Source organism: Fringilla coelebs (assembly GCF_963513975.1).
Source record: "Fringilla coelebs genome assembly, chromosome: 34".
NCBI lineage: Eukaryota > Metazoa > Chordata > Aves > Passeriformes > Fringillidae > Fringilla > Fringilla coelebs.
In genome coordinates, this window is record NC_140060.1 from 341,582 (window position 1) to 366,396 (window position 24,815).

At 54.2% G+C, this 24,815-nt stretch overlaps 1 protein-coding gene across 1 annotated transcript in view; it reads right to left on the bottom strand.

Annotated features, from left to right (window-relative positions):
• Positions 1 to 4,786: 4,786 nt before the first annotated feature.
• LOC311164658 (protein-glutamine gamma-glutamyltransferase K-like) overlaps positions 4,787 to 24,815 on the bottom strand; it is a gene marked incomplete at both ends in the record, with an annotated part of 30,925 nt that continues 10,896 nt past the window's right edge. The window contains 7 exons of the mRNA XM_084224188.1: positions 4,787 to 5,036; positions 7,516 to 7,652; positions 11,048 to 11,208; positions 14,387 to 14,665; positions 19,783 to 19,936; positions 23,157 to 23,245; positions 24,326 to 24,429. Of these exons, the coding sequence (XP_084080314.1) occupies positions 4,787 to 5,036; positions 7,516 to 7,652; positions 11,048 to 11,208; positions 14,387 to 14,665; positions 19,783 to 19,936; positions 23,157 to 23,245; positions 24,326 to 24,429 (1,174 nt within the window). The remainder of the gene's footprint in view (positions 5,037 to 7,515; positions 7,653 to 11,047; positions 11,209 to 14,386; positions 14,666 to 19,782; positions 19,937 to 23,156; positions 23,246 to 24,325; positions 24,430 to 24,815) is intronic.

The following is a 24,815-nucleotide window of genomic DNA, read 5'->3' on the forward strand; positions in this document are numbered from 1 at the left end:
TATGGACCAGTATGGCTCCCAGTGCTCCCAGTATGGACCAGTATGGACCAGTGACCCCTCCCAGTGCTCCCAGTATGGACCAGTAAGGCTCCCAGTGCTCCCAGTAAGGCACCCAGTGCTCCCAGTATGGACCAGTATGGCTCCCAGTGCTCCCAGTATGACCCAGAATGGCTCCCAGTGCTCCCAGTATGGACCAGTATGGCTCCCAATGCTCCCAGTATGGACCAGTATGGCTCCCAATGTTCACAGTGCGGCTCCCAGTGCTCCCAGTATGGACCAGTATGGCTCCCAGTGCTCCCAGTATGGACCAGTATGGCTCCCAGTGCTCCCAGTATGGCTCCCAGTGCTCCCAGTATGACCCAGAATGGCTCCCAGTGCTCCCAGTATGGACCAGTATGGCTCCCAGTGCTCCCAGTATGGACCAGTATGGCTCCCAATGCTCCCAGTGCGGCTCCCAGTGCTCCCAGTATGGACCAGTATGGCTCCCAGTGCTCCCAGTATGGACCAGTATGGCTCCCAGTGCTCCCAGTATGGACCAGTATGGCTCCCAGTGCTCCCATTAAGGCTCCCCATACTCCCAGTATGGACCAGTGACCCCTCCCAGTGCTCCCAGTAAGGACCAGTATGGCTCCCAGTGCTCCCAGTATGGACCAGTATGGCTCCCAGTGCTCCCAGTATGGACCAGTATGGCTCCCAGTGCTCCCATTAAGGCTCCCCATACTCCCAGTATGGACCAGTGACCCCTCCCAGTGCTCCCAGTAAGGACCAGTATGGCTCCCAGTGCTCCCAGTATGGACCAGTATGGCTCCCAGTGCTCCCAGTATGGACCAGTGACTGCTCCCAGTGCTCCCAGTATGACCCAGAATGGCTCCCAGTGCTCCCAGTAAGGACCAGTATGGCTCCCAGTGCTCCCAGTATGGACCAGTGACCGCTCCCAGTGCTCCCAGTATGGACCATTAAGGACCAGTATGGACCAGTAAGGCTCCCAGTGCTCCCAGTATGGACCAGTATGGCTCCCAGTGCTCCCAGTATGACTCAGTAAGGCTCCCAGTGCTCCCAGTATGGACCAGTATGGCTCCCAGTGCTCCCAGTATGACTCAGTAAGGCTCCCAGTGCTCCCAGTATGGACCAGTAAGGCTCCCAGTGCTCCCAGTATGGACCAGAATGGCTCCCAGTGCTCCCAGTATGGACCAGTATGGACCAGTGACCCCTCCCAGTGCTCCCAGTAAGGACCAGTATGACCCAGTATGGCTCCCAGTGCTCCCAGTAAGGCTCCCAGTGCTCCCAGTAAAGCACCCAGTGCTCCCAGTATGGACCAGTGACCCCTCCCCCTGCTCCCAGTGCTCCCAGTAAGGCTCCCAGTGCTCCCAGTGCTCCCAGTAAGGCTCCCAATGCTCCCAGTATGACCCAAACCCCCTCCCAGTGCTCCCAGTATGACCCAGAATGGCTCCCAGTGCTCCCAGTGACCCCTCCCAGTGCTCCCAGTGCTCCCAGTGCTCCCAGTGACCCCTCCCAGTGCTCCCAGTGCTCCCAGTGCTCCCAGTGACCCCTCCCAGTGCTCCCAGTGCTCCCAGTTCACCTCCCGGTGCTGCCCCCGGGCCTCCCCCTCCTCCTCCTCCTCCTCCCAGTTCGCCCCCCGCCATTCCCAGTGCTCCCAGTAAGGCCCAGTATGGCTCCCAGTGCTCCCAGTAAGGCCGGCGGCGCTCCCGGCATCCCCCGCGGCCACGCTGAACTGGACTCCCAGTGCTCCCAGTATGGACCAGTATGGACCAGTATGGACCAGTATGGACCAGTATGGACCAGTGACCCCTCCCAGTGCTCCCAGTGCGGCTCCCAGTGCTCCCAGTATGGACCAGTAAGGCTCCCATTGCTCCCAGTATGGACCAGTATGGCTCCCAGTGCTCCCAGTATGGACCAGTGACCCCTCCCAGTGCTCCCAGTATGAACCAGAAAGGCTCCTAGTGCTCCCAGTATGGACCAGTATGGCTCCCAATGCTCCCAGTATGGACCAGTATGGCTCCCAATGCTCCCAGTATGGACCAGTATGGACCAGTATGGACCAGTATGGACCAGTGACCCCTCCCAGTGCTCCCAGTAAGGCTCCCAGTGCTCCCAGTATGACCCAGAAAGGCTCCCAGTGCTCCCAGTATGGACCAGTATGGACCACTAATCCCTCCCAGTGCTCCCAGTATGACCCAGTATGGCTCCCAGAGCTCCCAGTAAGGCACCCAGTGCTCCCAGTATGAACCAGTATGGCTCCCAGTGCTCCCAGTATGGACCAGTGACCCCTCCCAGTGCTCCCAGTATGACCCAGTGCGGCTCCCAGTGCTCCCAGTGCTCCCAGTGACCCCTCCCAGTGCTCCCAGTGCTCCCAGTGACCCCTCCCAGTGCTCCCAGTGCTCCCAGTTCACCCCCCGGTGCTGCCCCCAGGCCTCCCCCTCCTCCTCCTCCTCCTCCCAGTTCGCCCCCCGCCATTCCCAGTGCTCCCAGTAAGGACCAGTATGGACCAGTGACCCCTCCCAGTGCTCCCAGTGCTCCCAGTGCGGCCGGCGGCGCTCCCGGCATCCCCCGCGGCCACGCTGAACTGGACTCCCAGTGCTCCCAGTATGGACCAGTATGGACCAGTATGGACCAGTGACCCCTCCCAGTGCTCCCAGTATGGACCAGTATGGCTCCCAATGCTCCCAGTATGGACCAGTATGGCTCCCAGTGCTCCCAGTATGGACCAGTATGGACCAGTGACCCCTCCCAGTGCTCCCAGTATGGACCAGTAAGGCTCCCAGTGCTCCCAGTAAGGCACCCAGTGCTCCCAGTATGAACCAGTAAGGCACCCAGTGCTCCCAGTATGAACCAGTATGGCTCCCAATGCTCCCAGTATGGACCAGTATGGCTCCCAGTGCTCCCAGTATGGACCAGTATGGACCACTAATCCCTCCCAGTGCTCCCAGTATGACCCAGTATGGCTCCCAGTGCTCCCAGTAAGGCACCCAGTGCTCCCAGTATGAACCAGTATGGCTCCCAGTGCTCCCAGTATGGACCAGTGACCCCTCCCAGTGCTCCCAGTATGACCCAGTGCGGCTCCCAGTGCTCCCAGTGACCCCTCCCAGTGCTCCCAGTAAGGCTCCCAGTGCTCTCAGTATGACCCAGTAAGGCTCCCATTGCTCCCAGTATGGACCAGTATGGCTCCCAGTGCTCCCAGTATGGACCAGTGACCCCTCCCAGTGCTCCCAGTATGAACCAGAAAGGCTCCTAGTGCTCCCATTAAGGCTCCCAGTGCTCCCAGTATGGACCAGTAAGAACCAGTATGGACCAGTATGGACCACTAATCCCTCCCAGTGCTCCCAGTATGACCCAGAATGGCTCCCAGTGCTCCCAGTGACCCCTCCCAGTGCTCCCAGTATGGACCAGTATGGACCAGTATGGCTCCCAGTGCTCCCAGTAAGGCTCCCAGTGCTCCCAGTAAAGCACCCAGTGCTCCCAGTATGGACCAGTGACCCCTCCCCGTGCTCCCAGCGCTCCCAGTAAGGCTCCCAGTGCTCCCAGTATGACCCAAACCCCCTCCCAGTGCTCCCAGTATGACCCAGAATGGCTCCCAGTGCTCCCAGTGACCCCTCCCAGTGCTCCCAGTGCTCCCAGTTCACCCCCCGGTGCTGCCCCCAGGCCTCCCCCTCCTCCTCCTCCTCCTCCCAGTTCGCCCCCCGCCATTCCCAGTGCTCCCAGTGCTCCCAGTGCGGCCGGCGGCGCTCCCGGCATCCCCCGCGGCCACGCTGAACTGGACTCCCAGTGCTCCCAGTATGGACCAGTATGACCCAGAATGGCTCCCAGTGCTCCCAGTGCGGCCGGCGGCGCTCCCGGCATCCCCCGCGGCCACGCTGAACTGGACTCCCAGTGCTCCCAGTATGGACCAGTATGGACCAGTATGGCTCCCAGTGCTCCCAGTGCGGCCGGCGGCGCTCCCGGCATCCCCCGCGGCCACGCTGAACTGGACTCCCAGTGCTCCCAGTATGGACCAGTATGGACCAGTATGGCTCCCAGTGCTCCCAGTGCGGCCGGCGGCGCTCCCGGCATCCCCCGCGGCCACGCTGAACTGGACTCCCAGTGCTCCCAGTATGGACCAGTATGGCTCCCAGTGCTCCCAGTATGGACCAGTATGGCTCCCAATGCTCCCAGTATGGACCAGTATGGCTCCCAGTGCTCCCAGTATGGACCAGTATGCCTCCCAGTGCTCCCAGTATGGACCAGTAAGGACCAGTATGGACCAGTGACCGCTCCCAGTGCCCCCAGTATGACCCAGTATGGCTCCCAGTGCTCCCAGTATGACCCAGAATGGCTCCCAGTGCTCCCAGTATGGACCAGTATGGACCAGTGACCGCTCCCAGTGCTCCCAGTATGACCCAGTATGGCTCCCAGTGCTCCCAGTATGGCCCAGAATGGCTCCCAATGCTCCCAGTATGGACCAGTATGGCTCCCAGTGCTCCCAGTATGGACCAGTGACCGCTCCCAGTGCTCCCAGTATGACCCAGTATGGACCAGTGACCGCTCCCAGTGCTCCCAGTATGGACCAGTGACCCCTCCCAGTGCTCCCAGTATGGACCAGTATGGACCAGTATGGCTCCCAGTGCTCCCAGTAAGGCTCACAGTGCTCCCAGTAAGGCACCCAGTGCTCCCAGTATGGACCAGTGACCCCTCCCCGTGCTCCCAGTGCTCCCAGTAAGGCTCCCAGTGCTCCCAGTATGACCCCAACCCCCTCCCAGTGCTCCCAGTATGACCCAGAATGGCTCCCAGTTCACCCCCCGGTGCTGCCCCCGGGCCTCCCCCTCCTCCTCCTCCTCCTCCCAGTTCGCCCCCCGCCATTCCCAGTGCTCCCAGTGCGGCCGGCGGCGCTCCCGGCATCCCCCGCGGCCACGCTGAACTGGACGCTGCCGCTGAGCGGGGGCAGCGCTGCGCTCTCCAGCGTGGCCGCCAGGCGGCGCTGCCCGGCCCGCAGCGGCGTCACTGATTGGCTGAGGCGCAGCGTCTGCCCCGCCCCCACCGACCTGCCGCGGGGAGAGAGGGGTTGGGACCAGTATGGACCAGTATGGACCAGTATAAACCAGTATGGACCAGTATAAACCAGTATGGACCAGTATAAACCAGTATGGACCAGTATAAACCAGTATGGAGCGGTATGGAACCAACGGGCTCCCAGTTCCTCCCAGTTCATCCCAGTTCATCCTAGTTCATCCCAGTTCATCCCAGTTCATCCCAGTTAGTCCCAGTTCCTCGCATTTCATCCCAGTTCATTCCAGTTCACCCCAGTTCATCCCAGTTCGTCCCAGTTCATCCTAGTTCATCCCAGTTCGTCCCAGTTCATCCCAGTTCCTCCCAGTTCGTCCCAGTTAGTCCCAGTTCCTCGCATTTCATCCCAGTTCATTCCAGTTCACCCCAGTTCATCCCAGTTCATCCCAGTTACTCCCAGTTCATCCGAGTTCATCCCAGTTCCTCCCAGTTCCCCCCAGTTAGTCCCAGTTCATCTCAGTTCATCCCAGTTCGTCCCAGTTCATCCCAGTTCCTCCCAGTTCATCCCAGTTCATCCCAGTTTGTCCCAGTTCCTCCCAGTTCGTCCCCGTTCATCCCAGTTCATCCCAGTTCCTCCCAGTTCATCCCAGTTCATCCCAGTTTGTCCCAGTTCCTCTCAGTTCATCCCAGTTCATCCCAGTTCATCCCAGTTCCTCCCAGTTTGTCCCAGTTCATCCCAGTTCATCCCAGTTAGTCCCAGTTCCTCCCAGTTCATTCCAGTTTGCCCCAGTTCCTCCCAGTTCATCCCAGTTCATCCCAGTTCATCCCAGTTCCTCCCAGTTCATCCCAGTTCATCCCAGTTCCTCACAGTTCATCCCAGTTCACCCCAGTTCATCTCAGTTCGTCCCAGTTTGTCCCAATTCATCCCAATTTGTCCCAGTTCATCCCAGTTTGTCCCAGTTCTTCCCAGTTTGTCCCAGTTCCTCCCAGTTCATCCCCGTTCATCCCAGTTCATCCCAGTTCCTCCCAGTTAGTCCCAGTTTGTCCCAGTTCATCCCAGTTCATCCCAGTTTGTCCCAGTTCATCCCAGTTCCTCCCAGTTTGTCCCAGTTCATCCCAGTTCATCCCAGTTCATCCCAGTTCCTCCCAGTTCCTCCCAGTTCATTCCAGTTCATCCCAGTTCATCCCAGTTCCTCCCAGTTCATCCCAGTTTGTCCCAGTTCATCCCAGTTCATCCCAGTTCATCCCAGTTCATCCCAGTTCCTCCCAGTTCATCCCAATCCCTCCCAGTTCCTCCCAGTTCATCCCAGTTCATCCCAGTTCATCCCAGTTCATCCCAGTTTGTCCCAGTTCTTCCCAGTTCTTCCCAGTTTGTCCCAGTTCCTCCCAGTTCATCCCCGTTCATCCCAGTTCATTCCAGTTCATCCCAGTTCATCCCAGTTCCTCCCAGTTTGTCCCAGTTCACCCCACTTCGTCCCAGTTCCTCCCAGTTCCTCCCAGTTTGTCCCAATTTGTCCCAGTTCCTCCCAGTTTGTCCCAGTTTGTCCCAGTTCCTCCCAGTTCATCCCAGTTCCTCCCAGTTCCTCCCAGTTCCTCCCAGTTCATCCCAGTTTGTCCCAGTTCCTCCCAGTTTGTCCCAGTTCATCCCAGTTCCTCCCAGTTCATCCCAGTTCCTCCCAGTTTGTCCCAGTTCCTCCCAGTTTGTCCCAGTTTGTCCCAGTTCCTCCCAGTTCATCCCAGTTTGTCCCAGTTCGTCCCAGTTCCTCCCAGTTCCTCCCAGTTAGTCCCAGTTCCTCCCAGTTCATCGCAGTTCACCCCCGTTCATCCCAGTTCATCCCAGTTCATCCCAGTTCATCCCAGTTCATCCCAGTTCATCCCAGTTCACCCCAGTTCCTCCCAGTTCCTCCCAGTTCATCCCAGTTCATCTCAGTTCCTCCCAGTTCATCCCAGTGACCCCCCCCAGCCATGTCCCAGGCTATGCTGAGTCTCCTCCCAGTATGAACCAGTACAAACCAGTACAAACCAGTAACCCCAAAGCCCCTTTTAACCCTTTCCTAACCCTTTTTTTAACCCATTTTTTTGCCATTTTTTGGCCATTTCCCACCCTTTTCTCCCCATTTCCCCCCTCCCAGTCCCTCCCAGTACAAACCAGTACAAACCAGTAACCCCAATTCCAAATTTAACCCCTTTTTAACCCTATTTTACCCATTTTCACCCATTTTTCACTCATTTTTCAGCCTTTTTTCACCATTTTCCCCCATTTCCCCCCTTTTCTCCCCATTTCCCCCCCTCCCAGTCCCTCCCAGTCCCTCCCAGTACAAACCAGTACAAACCAGTACAAACCAGTAACCCTAAATTCCAAATTTAACCCCTTTTTAACCCTATTTTACCCATTTTCACCCATTTTTCACTCATTTTCACCCTTTTTTCCTCATTTACCCCCATTTTCTCACCTTTTCTCCCCATTTCTCCCCCTCCCAGTCCCTCCCAGTATAAACCAGTCCATCCCAGTCTCACCCCAGCGACACCGGTTTGGGGCAGGAGATCCCGGCGCCCTCCATCCTCAGCGAGGCTCCGGTCAGCGGCTCCGGTAGAGGGTTCTGGAAAACCACCTGCACGGCCACCTCCTGGCCCACCACGGCCGGGCCCAGCAGCTGCAGGAGACCCCAAATGCCCATTTTTCACCCCAAAAAAATTCCCTTTTTTTTTGACCCCAAAATTCCCATTTTTCACCATTTTTAACCCCATTAAAGTCAATGGGATAATTCAGACACCAGGTCTACCCCATTGAAGTAAATGGGGATCCAGGGACAACAGATCTACCCCCATTAAAGTCAATGGAAAATTTGAGACATCAGGTCTACCCTATTAAAGTCAATGGGGAATTTTGGACAACAGGTCTACCCCATTAATGTCAATTGGGATTGCAAAGACACCAGGTCTACCCCATTAAAGTCAATGAAGATTTTCAGACACCAGGTCTACCCCATTGAAGTCAAACGGGAATTTCGGACACCAGGTCTACCCCATTAAAGTCAAGGGGGATTTCAGGGACACCAGGTCTACCCCATTGAAAACAATGGGGATTGAGGAACCAAGGCTCTTAGGAGCTGCGGTAGAGGGTTCTGGAAAACCACCTGCACGGCCACCTCCTGACCCACCACGGCCGGGCCCAGCAGCTGCAGGAGACCCCAAATGTCCATTTTTCACCCCAAAAAAATTCCTTTTTTTTTGACCCCCAAATTCCCATTTTTCATCATTTTTTAGCCCTATTAAAATCAAAGGGGATCCAGGGACAACAGGTCTACCCCCATTAATGTCAATTGGAATTGCAAGGACAACAGGTCTACCCCATTAAAGTCAATGGGATACAGGGACAACAGGTCTACCCCCATTGAAGTCAATGGGGAATTTCAGACACCAGGTCTACCCCATTAAAGTCAAGGGGGAATTTCAGACACCAGGTCTACCCCATTAAAGTCAATTGGGATTGCAAGGACACCAGGTCTACGCCATTGAAGTCTATGGGGAATTTTGGACACCAGGTCTACCCCATTAAAGTCAAGGGGGATTTTGGACACCAGGTCTACCCCATTGAAAGCAATGGGGATTTGGGAGCCAAGGCTCTGGACAGCAGCTCCAGTAGAGGGTTCTGGAAAACCACTTGCACGGCCACCTCCTGGCCCACCACGGCCCGGCCCAGCTGCTGCAGGAGACCCCAAATGCCCATTTTTCACCCCAAAAAAATTCCCCTTTTTTTTGACCCCAAAATTCCCATTTTTCACCATTTTTTAACCCCATTAAAGAAAATGGGAAAATTCAGACACCAGGTCTACCCCATTGAAGTCAATGGGATCCAGGGACAACAGGTCTACCCCCACTAAAGTAAATGGGGAATTTTGGACACCAGGTCTACCCAATTAAAGTCAATGGAGATGTTCAGACACCAGGTCTACCCCCATTAAAGTCAACGGGGAATTTGAGACATCAGGTCTACCTCATTGAAGTCAATAGGGAATTTTGGACACCAGGTCTACCCCATTAAAGTCAAGGGGGATTTTGGACACCAGGTCTACCCCATTGAAAGCAATGGGGATTTAGGAGCCAAGGCTCTGGACAGCAGCTCCGGTAGAGGGTTCTGGAAAACCACCTGCACGGCCACCTCCTGGCCCACCACGGCCGGGCCCAGCAGCTGCAGGAGACCCCAAATGCCCATTTTTCACCCCACAAAAATTCCCTTTTTTTTTGATCCCAAAATTCCCCTTTTTCACCGTTTTTTAACCCCACCAAAGTCAATGGGGATCCAGAGACAACAGGTCTACCCCCATTAATGTCAATTGGGATTGCAAGGACAACAGGTCTACCCCATTAAAGCAAAAGGGGATTTTGGACACCAGGTCTACCCAATTAAAGTCAACGGGGAATTTCAGACACCAGGTCTACCCCATTAAAGTAAATGGGATTTTCAGACACCAAGTCTACCCCTATTAAAGTCAATGGGAACTTTGAGACATCAGGTCTACCCCATTAAAGTCAATGGGGAATTTCGGACACTAGGTCTACCCCCATTGAAGTCAATGGGGATATTCAGACACCAGGTCTATCTCGTTAAAGTCAATGGAAAGTTTGAGACATCAGGTCTACCCCCATTAAAGTCAATGGAGATGTTCAGACACCAGGTCTACCCCTATTAAAGTCAATGGGGAATTTGAGACATCAGGTCTACCTCATTGAAGTCAGTAGGGAATTTTGGACACCAGGTCTACCACCATTAAAGTCAAGGGGGATTTTGGACACCAGGTCTACCCCATTGAAAGCAGTTGGGATTTGGGAGCCAAGGCTCTGGTCAGCGGCTCCGGTAGAGGGTTCTGGAAAACCATGTGCACGGCCAACTCCTGGCCCACCATGGCCAGGCCCAGCAGCTTCAGGACACCCAAAATGCCCATTTTTCATGCCAAAAAAAACCCCTCTTTGTTCTTTACCCCAAAATCCCCCTTTTTCACCATTTTTAACCCCTTTAAATTCAATGGGGATCCAGGGACACCAGGTCTACCCCATTGAAGTCAATGGGGAATTTGAGACACCAAGTCTACCTAATTAATGTCAATTGGGATTTTCAGACACCAGGTCTACCCAATTAAAGTCAATGGGGATTTAGGGACACCAGGTCTACCACCATTTAAATGGGAAATTTGACGCACCAGCTCTACCCCATTGAAGTCAATGGGGATCCAGGAACAACAGGTCTACCCCATTGAAGTCAATGGGTTTTAGGGACACCAGGTCTACCCCCATTAAAGTTAATGGGGAGTTTGAGACACCAGGTCTACCCTATTAAAGTCAATGGGAAGTTTGACACCAGGTCTGCCCCATTAAAGTCAATGGAGAATTCCAGACACCAGGTCTACCTCATTGAAGTCAATGGCGAATTCCAGACACCAGGTCTACCCCATTGAAGTCAAAGGGGAATTCCAGACACCAGGTCTACCCCATTGAAGTCAAAGGGGAATTCCAGACACCAGGTCTACCCCATTAAAGTCAATTGGGAATTTCGGACACCAGGTCTACCCTTTGAAGTCAATAGGGATTTAGGGCCACCAGGTCTACCCCCATTAAAGTCAATGAGGATTTAGGGACACCAGGTCTACCCCATTAAAGTCAATGCGGAATTTCAGACACCAGGTCTACCCCATTAAAAATCCAACTGAGAATTTCAGACACCAGGTCTACCCCATTAAAGTCAATGGGGATTTAGGGACACCAGGTCTACCCCATTAACGTCAATGGGGATTTTCGGACACCAGGTCTACCCCATTAAAGTCAATAGAGATTTTTCAACACCAGGTCTACCCCATTAAACCAAATGGAGAATTTCAGACACCAGGTCTACCCCATTAAACCCAATGAGGATTTAGGGACACCAGGTCTACCCCATTAAACCCAATGGTGATTTCATCCTTTCCCCATGTCCCTAAAAAAACCCCCAAACTTTCCCAAACCCCAAATTTTTGGGGCCACCCCGAATATTTCCGGTGAGGATCCCCGTTACCGTCAGGGTGAGCTCGGGCGTGTGCAGCCGCACCAGCAGCTCCTTGGCCAGCACCTGCCCCGTCTCCTGCACGGCCGCCGCCACCGTCAGCTTCAGCGCGTCCTGGTCACCCACGTGGGGCTGGTACTCGGAGTAGCTCACCGTCATTGTCACCGTGTCCTCTGTGTTGGGGACATTGGGGACATTGGGGACATTGGCGACACACGTGGGGCTGGTACTCAGCGTAGCTCACCGTCATTGTCACCGTGTCCTCTGTGTTGGGGACATTGGGGACATTGGGGACATTGGCAACACACGTGGGGCCGGTACTTGGTGTAGCTCACCACCATTGTCACTGTGTCCTCTGTGTTGGGGACATTGGGGACATTGGGGACATTGGGGACACACGTGGGGCTGGTACTCGGTGTAGCTCACCGCCATTGTCACCGTGTCCTCTGTGTTGGGGACATTGGGGACATTGGGGACATTGGGGACATTGGGGACACGTGGGGCTGGTACTCGGTGTAGCTCACTGCCATTGTCACCGTGTCCTCTGTGTTGGGGACATTGGGGACACCCTCAGGGACATTGGGGACAGCCTCAGGGACATTGGGGACATTGGGGACATTGGGGACATTGGGGACATTGGGGACACTGGGGACATTGGGGACACACGTGGGGCTGGTACTCGGCGTAGCTCACTGTCATTGTCACCGTGTCCTCTGTGTTGGGGACATTGGGGACATTGGGGACATTGGGGACACCCCCAGGGACATTGGGGACATTGGCAACCCATGTGGGGCTGGTACTCAGCATAGCTCACTGCCATTGTCACCGTGTCCTCTGCATTATCGGGGACATTGGGGACATTGCAGACACCCCCAAGGACATTGGGGACATTGGGGACACCCTCAGGGACATTGGGGACAGCCTCAGGGACATTGGGGACATTGGGGACACACGTGGGGCTGGTACTCGGCACAGCTCACCGTCATTGTCACCGTGTCCTCTGTGTTATTGAAGACATTGGGGACAACCCCAGGGGATGTTTGGGACATTGGGGACACCCTCAGGGACATTGGGGACACCCTCAGGGACATTGGGGACACCCTCAGGGACATTGGGGACAGCCTCAGGGACATTGGGGACATTGGTGACACACGTGTGGCTGGTACTCGGCACAGGTCACCGTCATTGTCACCGTGTCCTTTGCATTATTGGGGACATTGGGGACACCCTCAGGGACATTGGGGACAGCCTCAGGGACATTGGGGACATTGGGGACATTGGGAACATTGGGGACACCCTCAGGGACATTGGGGACAGCCTCAGGGACATTGGGGACATTGGGGACATTGGGGACACACGTGGGGCTGGTGCTCGGCACAGCTCACCGTCATTGTCACCGTGTCCTCTGCGTTATTGGGGACATTGGGGACATTGGGGACACCCTCAGGGACATTGGGGACAGCCTCAGGGACATTGGGGACATTGGTGACACACGTGGGGCTGGTACTCGGTGTAGCTCACGGTCATTGTCACCGTGTCCTCTGTGTTGGGGACATTGGGGACATTGGGGACATTGGCAACACACGTGGGGCTGGTGCTTGGCACAACTCACTGTCGTTGTCACTGTGTCCTCTGTGTTGGGGACATTGGGGACACTGGGAACATTGGGGACATTGGGGACACCCTCAGGGACATTGGGGACAGCCTCAGGGACATTGGGGACATTGGGGACATTGGTGACACATGTGGGGCCGGTACTCGGCACAGCTCACCGCCATTGACACCGTGTCCTCTGTGTTATTGGGGACATTGGGGACATTGGGAACACCCTCAGGGACATTGGGGACAGCCTCAGGGACATTGGGGACACTGGGGACATTGGGGACATTGGGGACACACGTGGGGCCGGTACTCGGCGTAGCTCACTGCCATTGTCACCGTGTCCTCTGTGTTGGGGACATTGGGGACATTGGGGACATTGGCAACACATGTGGGGCTGGTGCTTGGCACAGCTCACTGTCGTTGTCACCGTGTCCTCTGTGTTGGGGACATTGGGGACATTGGGGACATTGGTGACACACGTGGGGCTGGTACTCGGTGTAGCTCACCGTCATTGTCACTGTGTCCTCTGTGTTGGGGACATTGGGGACACCCCCAGGGGTATTGGGGACACCGCTACGGACACTGGGGACACCCCCAGGGACAGTGGGGACATTGGGGACACCCTCAGGGACATTGGGGACAGCCTCAGGGACATTGGGGACACTGGGGACATTGGGGACATTGGGGACATTGGTGACACACGTGGGGCTGGTACTCGGCATAGCTCACCGTCATTGTCACCGTGTCCTCTGAGTTATTGGGGACATTGGGGACAGCCTCAGGGACATTGGGAACATTGGGGACATTGGGGACACCCCCAGGGACATTGGGGACACCCCCAGGGATGTCAGGGACACCTCCAAGGGACGCTGGAGACACCTCAGTACCAAACCAGTACAAACCAGTAGAAACCAGTACAAACCAGTACAAACCAACCCATTTTACCACTGATTTTCCCTCATTTTTCCTCCTTTCCCTGATCCAAAACCCCCCAAAATTGCCCCAAAACCCCTCCTAGTTCCCTCCCAGTCCCTCCCAGTCCCTCCCAGTCCCCTCTCAGTACAAACCAGTACCAAACCAGTACCAAACCAGTACAAACCAGTACAAACCACATCAGTATCAAATACTGGATTTAACATCAATTTTTCCCCATTTTTCACCCTTTTGATGACCCAAAACCCCCCAAAATTGCCCCAAAACCCCCTCCTAGTCCCTCCCAGTCCCTCCCAGTCCCCTCCCAGTCCCTCCCAGTCCCCTGCCACTCCCTCTCAGTCCCTCCCAGTATAAACCAGTAACCCCAAACCCCATCCCAATCCCTCCCAGTCCCTCCCAATCCCTCCCGCTCCCTCCCAGTCCCTCCCAGTTCCCTCCCAATCCCTCCCATTCCTCTCCCAGTCCCTCCCACTCCCTCCCAGTCCCTCCCACTCCCTCCCAGTCCCCTGCCACTCCCTCCCAGTCCCTCCCAGTATAAACCAGTAACCCCAAACCCCATCCCAGTCCCTCCCAGTCTCTCCCAATGCCTTGCCAGTCCCCTCCCAGTCCATCCCAGTTCCCTCCCACTCCCCCCCACTCCCTCCCACTCCCCCCCACTCCCTCCCAGTCCCTCCCAGTCCCTCCCAGTCCCTCCCAGTCCCTCCCACTCCCTCCCAATCCTCTCCCACTCCCTCCCACTCCCTCCCACTCCCTCCCAGTCCCTCCCAGTCCCTCCCAGTCCCTCCCAGTCCCTCCCAGTCCCCCCCAGTCCCTCACCCTGTCCGGGGGGCAGTGTCCGGCGGTGCTGCTCCTGCCGGAAGGCGGCTCCGGCCACGCCGGTGTAGCGCACGGCGCAGAGGGAGAAGCGCAGCCGCAGCGTCCGCGGCTCCGGGCCCTGGTTCTTGACCGCCGCCCGCAGCTCCAGCTCGGCTCCGGCCACGGCCGGACCCGCCCCCACGGTCAGCGTCACCTCCCCGGCCGAGGCGGGGCCGCGCTGGCGGGGACGGGAGCCGTGCGAGGTGGCGGCGGAGACGGCGCGGCGCTCCTCCTCCGAGCCTGCGGGGGAGGGGGCGAGGGGGCAATGGTTGGGTCGTTGGTCAAGGGTTGGGTCACTGGTTGGGTCGTTGGGTCATTGGTTGGGTCATTGGGTCAAGGGTTGGGTCATTGGGTCAATGGTTGGGTTGTTGGTTGGGTCATTGGTCAATGGTTGGGTGAAGGGTTGGGTCATTGGGTCAATGGTTGGGTCATTGGTCAAGGGTTGGGTCATTGGTCAAGGGTTGGGTCATTGGTTGGTCATTGGGTCAATGGTTGGGTCAAGGGTTGGGTCATTGGGTCAAGGGTTGGGTCATTGGGTCAATGGTTGGGTTGTTGGTTGGGTCATTGGGTCAATGGTTGGGTCAAGGGTTGGGTCATTGGGTCAAGGGTTGGGTCAATGGTTGGGTCATTGGTCAATGGTTGGGTCATTGGGTCATTAGTTGGGTCATTGGGTCAAGGGTTGGGTCATTGGTCAATGGTTGGGTCATTGGGTCATTGGGTCATTGGTCAATGGTTGGGTCATTGGTTGGGTCATTGGGTCATTGGGTCAATGGTTGGGTCAATGGTCAATGGTTGGGTCATTGGGTCAATGGTTGGGTCATTGGTCAATGGTTGGGTCATTGGTCAATGGTTGGTCATTGGTCAAGGGTTGGGTCATTGGGTCATTGGTTGGGTCATTGGGTCAATGGTTGGGTCATTGGTCAATGGTTGGGTCATTGGTTGGGTCATTGGGTCATTGGGTCAATGGTTGGGTCAATGGTCAATGGTTGGGTCATTGGGTCAATGGTTGGGTCATTGGGTCATTGGTTGGGTCATTGGGTCAGTGGGTCAATGGTTGGGTCATTGGCCATTGGTTGGGTCATTGGTCAATGGTTGGGTCAATGGTTGGGTCATTGGGTCATTGGTTGGGTCATTGGGTCATTGGTCAAGAGTTGGGTCATTGGGTCAAGGGTTGGGTCATTGGGTCAAGGGTTGGGTCATTGGGTCAATGGTTGGGTCATTGGGTCATTGGTTGGGTCATTGGGTCATTGGTTGGGTCATTGGGTCAAGGGTTGGGTCACTGGTCAATGGTTGGGTCATTGGTCATTGGTTGGGTCATTGGTCAATGGTTGGGTCATTGGGTCAATGGTTGGGTCACTGGTCAATGGTTGGGTCATTGGTCATTGGTTGGGTCATTGGTCAATGGTTGGGTCATTGGGTCAATGGTTGGGTCATTGGTTGGGTCATTGGGTCAATGGTTGGGTCATTGGGTCATTGGGTCAATGGTTGGGTCATTGGGTCAATGGTTGGGTCATTGGGTCAATGGTTGGGTCATTGGGTCAATGGTTGGGTCATTGGGTCATTGGGTCAATGGTTGGGTCATTGGGTCATTGGTCATTGGGTCATTGGTCAATGGTTGGGTCATTGGGTCATTTGGTCAATGGTTGGGTCATTGGTCAATGGTTGGGTCATTGGTCAATGGTTGGGTCATTGGGTCAAGGGTTGGGTCATTGGGTCATTGGTCATTGGGTCATTGGTCAATGGTTGGGTCATTGGGTCATTGGGTCAATGGTTGGGTCATTGGGTCATTGGTCATTGGGTCATTGGTCAATGGTTGGGTCATTGGTTGGGTCATTGGGTCAATGGTTGGGTCATTGGGTCATTGGGTCAATGGTTGGGTCATTGGGTCATTGGTCATTGGGTCATTGGTCAATGGTTGGGTCATTGGTCAATGGTTGGGTCATTGGGTCAATGGTTGGGTCATTGGGTCATTGGGTCATTGGTCATTGGGTCAAGGGTTGGGTCATTGGGTCAATGGTTGGGTCAAGGGTTGGGTCATTGGGTCAATGGTTGGGTCAAGGGTTGGGTCATTGGGTCATTGGTTGGGTCATTGGGTCATTGGGTCAATGGTTGGGTCATTGGTCATTGGTTGGGTCAAGGGTTGGGTCATTGGGTCAAGGGTTGGGTCATTCATTGAATCAATGGTTGGGTCATTGGTCAAGGGTTGGGTCATTGGTCATTGGTTGGGTCAATGGTTGGGTCAATGGTTCAATGGTTGGGTCATTGGTCAATGGTTGGGTCAATGGTTGGGTCATTGGTCAATGGTTCAATGGTTGGGTCATTGGTCAATGGTTGGGTCAATGGTTGGGTCATTGGGTCATTGGTTGGGTCATTGGTCAAGGGTTGGGTCATTGGGTCATTGGTTGGGTCAATGGTCAATGGTTGGGTCATTTAATTGGTCATTGGTTGAGTAATTGGATGGGTCATTCTGTCAATGGTAAAGGGTTGGGTCATTGGTCAATTGTTGGGTCAATGGTTGGGTCATTGGGTCATTGGTCAATGGTTGGGTCATTGGGTCATTAGGTCAATGGTTGGGTCATTGGGTCATTAGGTCAATGGTTGGGTCATTGGTCAATGGTTGTGTCATTGAGTCATTGGTTGGGTCATTGGGTCAATGGTTGGGTCATTGGTTGGGTCATTGGTCAATGGTTGGGTCACTGGTCAAGGGTTGGGTCATTGGTCATTGGTTGGGTCATTGATTGGTCATTGGGTCATTGGGTCATTGGTTGGGTCATTGGGTCAATGGTTGGGTCATTGGGTCATTGGTCAATGGTTGGGTCATTGGGTCATTGGTTGGGTCATTGGTCATTGGTCAAGAGTTGGGTCATTGGGTCAAGGGTTGGGTCATTGGTCATTGGTCATTGGTCATTGGGTCAATGGTTGGGTCATTGGGTCATTGGTCAATGGTTGGGTCATTGGGTCATTAGGTCAATGGTTGGGTCATTGGGTCATTAGGTCAATGGTTGGGTCATTGGGTCATTGGGTCATTGGTCAATGGTTGGGTCATTGGGTCATTGGGTCATTGGTCAATGGTTGGGTCAAGGGTTGGGTCATTGGTCAATGGTTGGGTCACTCAGGGTCAGTGGTCACTCAGTGGTCACTCAGCGGTCACTCAGGGTCAGTGGTCACTCAGTGGTCACTCAGTGGTCACTCAGGGTCAGTGGTCACTCAGTGGTCACTCAGTGGTCACTCGTGGTCACTCACTGACCCTCGGGGTGTTTGTACTGGTCAGTGATGTCCACTCTGGCCGCAGAGCCGGCCCCCACCGTGCTGACCCTGCGGTCACTCAGTGGTCACTCAGCGGTCACTCAGGGTCAGTGGTCACTCAGTGGTCACTCAGTGGTCACTCAGTGGTCACTCAGCGGTCACTCAGGGTCAGTGGTCACTCAGTGGTCACTCAGTGGTCACTCAGTGGTCACTCAGTGGTCACTCGTGGTCACTCACTGACCCTCGGGGTGTTTGTACTGGTCAGTGATGTCCACTCTGGCCGCAGAGCCGGCCCCCACCGTGCTGACCCTGCGGTCACTCTGTGGTCACTCAGCGGTCACTCAGCGGTCACTCAGGGTCAGTAGTCACTCAGTGGTCACTCAGTGGTCACTCATGGTCACTCATGGTCACTCACTGACCCTCGGGGTGTTTGTACTGGTCAGTGATGTCCACTCTGGCCGCAGAGCCGGCCCCCACCGTGCTGACCCTGTGGTCACTCTGTGGTCACTCAGCGGTCACTCAGGGTCAGTGGTCACTCAGTGGTCACTCAGTGGTCACTCGTGGTCACTCACTGACCCTCGGGGTGTTTGTACTGGTCAGTGATGTCCACTCTGGCCGCAGAGCCGGCCCCCACCGTGCTGACCCTGCGGTCACTCTGTGGTCACTCTGTGGTCACTCAGCGGTCACTCAGGGTCAGTGGTCACTCAGGGTCAGTGGTCACTCATTGGTCACTCAGGGTCAGTGGTCACTCAGTGGTCACTCAGCGGTCACTCAGCGGTCACTCAGGGTCAGTGGTCACTCAGTGGTCACTCAGCGGTCACTCAGGGTCAGTGGTCACTCAGTGGTCACTCAGTGGTCACTCATGGTCACTCACTGACCCTCGGGGTGTTTGTACTGGTCAGTGATGTCCACTCTGGCCGCAGAGCCGGCCCCCACCGTGCTGACCCTGCGGTCACTCTGTGGTCACTCAGAGGTCACTCAGGGTCAGTGGTCACTCAGTGGTCACTCAGTGGTCACTCATGGTCACTCACTGACCCTCGGGGTGTTTGTACTGGTCAGTGATGTCCACTCTGGCCGCAGAGCCGGCCCCCACCGTGCTGACCCTGCGGTCACTCAGCGGTCACTCAGCGGTCACTCAGCGGTCACTCAGCGGTCACTCATTGGTCACTCAGTGGTCAGTGGTCACTCAGTGGTCACTCAGTGGTCACTCACTGACCCTCGGGGTGTTTGTACTGGTCAGTGATGTCCACTCTGGCCGCAGAGCCGGCCCCCACCGTGCTGACCCTGCGGTCACTCAGCGGTCACTCAGGGTCAGTGGTCACTCAGTGGTCACTCAGTGGTCACTCGTGGTCACTCACTGACCCTCGGGGTGTTTGTACTGGTCAGTGATGTCCACTCTGGCCGCAGAGCCGGCCCCCACCGTGCTGACCCTGCGGTCACTCAGTGGTCACTCAGCGGTCACTCAGGGTCAGTGGTCACTCAGTGGTCACTCAGTGGTCACTCAGGGTCAGTGGTCACTCTGTGGTCACTCTGTGGTCACTCAGCGGTCACTCAGTGGTCACTCAGGGTCAGTGGTCACTCAGTGGTCACTCATGGTCACTCATGGTCACTCACTGACCCTCGGGGTGTTTGTACTGGTCAGTGATGTCCACTCTGGCCGCAGAGCCGGCCCCCACCGTGCTGACCCTGCGGTCACTCAGTGGTCACTCAGCGGTCACTCAGCGGTCACTCAGGGTCAGTGGTCACTCAGTGGTCACTCAGTGGTCACTCGTGGTCACTCACTGACCCTCGGGGTGTTTGTACTGGTCAGTGATGTCCACTCTGGCCGCAGAGCCGGCCCCCACCGTGCTGACCCTGCGGTCACTCAGCGGTCACTCAGCGGTCACTCAGGGTCAGTGGTCACTCAGTGGTCACTCAGTGGTCACTCGTGGTCACTCACTGACCCTCGGGGTGTTTGTACTGGTCAGTGATGTCCACTCTGGCCGCAGAGCCGGCCCCCACCGTGCTGACCCTGCGGTCACTCTGTGGTCACTCAGTGGTCACTCAGCGGTCACTCAGTGGTCACTCAGGGTCAGTGGTCACTCAGTGGTCACTCGTGGTCACTCACTGACCCTCGGGGTGTTTGTACTGGTCAGTGATGTCCACTCTGGCCGCAGAGCCGGCCCCCACCGTGCTGATCCTCCGGCCGATCGCGCCCTCCTCCACGTGCACCACGGCGAACCCGCCGTGCGCCTGCCGCTGCCAGTACACCTTGTCGCTATTTACCTGTGATTTGCATAATTAATGAGCTCATTTGCATGCCTAATTAACCCCCACACCCGTAGGATTAACTATCCTTCCTAATTATAATAATTAATCCCCGTGTTTTTTAATGAGAGTGGTGTCGAACCCCCCCCAGTGTGGCTGACGCTGCCAGTGCACCTTGTCGCTGTTCACCTGTGATTTGCATAATTAATGAGCTCATTAGCATGCCTAATTAGCCCCCACATCGCCAGGATTAACTATCCTTCCTCATTAGATTAATTAATGCCTGTGTTTGTTAATGAGAGTGGTGTCGAACCCCCCCGGTGTGGCTGATGCTGCCAGTACACCTTGTCACTATTTACCTGAAATTTGCATAATTAATCACCTCATTAGCATGCCTAATTAGCCCCCACACCCATAGGATTAACTATCCTTCCTCATTATAATAATTAATCCCCGTGTTTTTTAATGAGAGTGGTGTTGAACCCCCCCAGTGTGGCTGATGCTGCCGGTACACCTTGTCGCTGTTCACCTGTGATTTGCATAATTAATGATCTCATTTGCATGCCTAATTAGCCTCCACATCGCCAGGATTAACTATCCATCCTCATTAGATTAATTAAGCCCCGTGTTTTTAATGAGAGTGGTGTTGAACTCCCCCCAGTGTGGCTGACGCTGCCAGTGCACCTTGTCGCTGTTCACCTGTGATTTGCATAATTAATGAGCTCATTAGCATGCCTAATTAACCCCCACATCCGTAGGATTAACTATCCTTCCTAATTATAATAATTAATCCCCGTGTTTGTTAATGAGAGTGGTGTTGAACCCTCCCCGGTGTGGCTGATGCTGCCAGTACACCTTGTCGCTATTTACCTGCCATTTGCATAATTAATGAGCTCATTTGCATGCCTAATAAGCCCCCACAACCATAGGATTAACTATCCTTCCTAATTATAATAATTAATCCCCGTGTTTGTTAATGAGAGTGGTGTTGAACCCCCCCCGGTGTGGCTGACGCTGCCAGTACACCTTGTCGCTGTTCACATGTGATTTGCATAATTAATCACCTCATTTGCATGCCTAATTAGCCCTCACACCCATAGGATTAACTATCCTTCCTCATTAGATTAATTAATCCCCGTGTTGTGTAATTAGGGTGGTGTTCAACCCCCCCGGGTGTGGCTGATGCTGCCAGTACACCTTGTCGCTGTTTACCTGAAATTTGCATAATTAATGAGCTCATTAGCATATTGATTAGCTCCTTCGAGTCACCTACAAACTCCCACTGCAGCATAATTAATGATCTTTTGCATTAGGGGTAATTAGCCCCTGCTTTGGTTAATTAAGGGATGTAATTAATGGCACCTTGTGGGTGTTCACCGGCCTCATTTGCATAATTCATGAGCTCATTTGCATAGCGCATCACCCCCTGAGCAATGGAATTAATTAAGGCTCCTAATTAGGGTAATTAGCCCCGGGTTTTGCGTAATTAGTTTTGCCTATGGCAGCGCGGCTTGTGGCCGTTCACCAGCCTGATTTGCATATGTTATGAGCTCATTTGCATATCTAACCACCCACTGATCAGCGGAGTTAAACATGGCTCCTAATTAGGGTAATTAACCCCAGGGTTTTATGTAATTAGGCTGATGTAAGGCTGTGCCCCTTGTGGCTGCTCACCGGCCTCATTTGCATAATTCATGAGCTCATTTGCATAGCGCATCACCCCCTGAGCAATGGCTTTAATTAAGACTCCTAATTAGGCTAATTAGCATCGGGTTTTGTGTAATTAGTTTGATCTATGCCTGCGCACCTTGTGGCTGCTCAGCTGCATAATTAATGAGCTAATCTGCATAATTAATGAGCTCCTCAGTGCCGCCATTCAGCCCAGATCAGCGGAGTTAATGATGCATGCTAATTAGGCTAATTAACCCCGGGCTGGCCTAATTAAGGCATGTCCCTACAGCTGCCAGCACACACGCCTCATTTGCATAATTCCTCCCCTCATTAGCATTGTTAATTGCCCCATTAGTAGCGTTAATCCCCCTTATTCAGCAGCATTAATTACCCCTGTAATTAGCGACATTAATCCCTCATTTGCATATTCAGGCCGTGCATCCGCCAGCGTAACTTGTCACCGCTCACCCGCTAATTTGCATAATTAATGCCCTCATTAATATGCCATCATTAGCTCTGTTAAACCCCGCCCCTCATTACCATAACAAACCTGCGCTGCTCGCATTTGCATACAGAGGCCACGCCCACCACCAGACGCCACCATTGCCCGTCACCTGCTCATTTGCATAAAATTCACCTCATTAGCATTAATTAGGCGCACCAGTCATTAGTCCAAGTAACGCATACCTGGCCTCATTTGCATAATTAAGCCACGCCCACCACAAGCCACTGCTTACCTTGCTGTTTCCCTGATAATTTGCATATTTAACAATCTAATTTGCATATTTAGGGCCCGCCCACACCGCAAATTGCCAGGGCGCTGTCATTCTTCAACAGCTCATTTCCATAATTACCCATCTCATTTGCATAAGAAGCGGCCGACCCCTTTGCGTCATTAGTGATGCCTGCTAATTAGCATAAATGAGCCCTCATTTGCATATTTAGGCCGCACCTCGCAGCTCATACCGCCGGCAGATTGTTAATGTTCAGGGTCTCATTTGCATATTTATCACTCTCATTAACATAATTAAATGCCACCCCATAACGCCATTGAATATACATCTTAATTGACCTAATTAACTCCTCATTTGCATATTGAGGCTATGCCTATCTCTGTGAGAGGCCTGTGCAGTGATTTTTCACCAGCTCATTTGCATAAATAGGCAAATCACTTGCATAATGAGTGCCCATTATATGAGTTACATGCTGCAATTAGCATAACCACGCCCTAATTTGCATAATTAGGCCACACCCACCACCTCAAGCCGGCAGCACCCGGTCATTGCTCTGTTGCTCATTTCCATAATTCACAGTGTCATTTGCATAATCATTAATCACCTGTTAGCACCACTAAATACACACAATAATTAGCATGACCCCAAGCCCTCATTTGCATAACAAGGCCACGCCCACCCCCTCAACCCACCAGCACCCCTGCATTCCTCATCCGCTCATTTCCGTAATTAATGACATTTGCATAATTAACGAGCCCCCGCCCCCCGGCAGCATGACTACACCTCCCCGCCACCCTCATTAACCCCTCATTTGCATAATTAGCCCCGCCCACCTCGGCGAAGACGAAGGGCGTGTCGTACTTGAGGAAGACGTCGCCGTTCTTGACAGCGGTGACGGAGCAGGGCCCGCAGCAGAACAGGCCTGGAACCAGTACGGACCAGTATAAACCAGTATGGACCAGTATGGACCAGTATAAACCAGTATGGACCAGTATGGACCAGTATGGACCAGTATGGACCAGTATGGACCAGTATGGACCAGTACGGACCAGTATGGACCAGTATGGACCAGTATGGACCGGTATGGACCAGTATGGACCGGTACGGACCGGTATGGACCAGTATGGACCGGAATGGACCAGTATGGACCAGTATGGACCAGTACGGACCAGTATGGACCAGTATGGACCGGTATGGACCAGTATGGACCGGTATGGACCAGTATGGACCAGTATGGACCGGTATGGACCAGTATGGACCGGTATGGACCAGTATGGACCGGTATGGACCGGTACGGACCAGTATGGACCAGTATGGACTGGTATGGACCAGTATGGACCAGTATGGAGCAGTATAAACCAGTACGGACTAGTATGTACCAGTATGGACCGGTACGGACCAGTATGGACCAGTATGGACCGGTATGGACTGGTATGGACCAGTATGGACCAGTATGGAGCAGTATAAACCAGTACGGACTAGTATGTACCAGTATGGACCAGTATGGACTGGTATAAACCAGTATGGACCAGTATAAACCAGTATGGACCAGTATAAACCAGTATGGACCAGTGTGGACCGGTATGGACCGGTATAAACCAGTACGGACCAGTACAGACCAGTAACCCCAGCCCCCAAACCAGTACAAACCAGTAACCCCAAATCCCCATTTTCCCCATTTTTCCCCATTTTTAACCCTTTAACTCCCTCCCAGTCCCCTCCCAGTTCATCCCAGTCCCTCCCAGTCCAAACCAGTAACCCTAGCCCCCAAACCAGTACAAACCAGTACAAACCAGTGCAAACCAGTACAAACCAGTACAAACCAGTAACCCCACATCCCCTTTTAACCCTTTCCCCCCATTTCCCCCCCATTTTTCCCCTTTTACCCCCCATTTTTGACCCCTCCCAGCCCCCTCCCAGTCCAAACAGTCCAAACCAGTCCAAACCAGTATAAACCAGTATAAACCAGTATAAACCAGTATAAACCAGTATAAACCAGTACCGCTGCTGGTCTCCTGGGGCGTGGCGTCCACCACCTGCCAGCCGTCGTAGCCCTGGGGCAGGTCCGGCCTCTTCATCCAGCAATCGTTCCACACGTGGAAGTTCCTGCACCAGTATGGACCAGTATAAACCAGTATGGACTGGTATGGACCAGTATGGACCAGTATGGACCAGTATAAACCAGTATGGACCAGTACGGACCAGTATGGACCAGTATAAACCAGTATGGACCAGTATGGACCAGTACGGACCAGTACGGACCAGTATGGACCAGTATGGACCAGTATAAACCAGTATGGACCGGTACGGACCAGTATGGACCGGTATGGACCGGTATGGACCAGTATGGACCATTATAAACCAGTATGGACTGGTACGGACCAGTATGGACCGGTATGGACCGGTATGGACCAGTATGGACCAGTATGGAACCATATAAACCAGTATAAACCAGTATGGAGCAGTACGGACCAGTATGGACCAGTATGGAA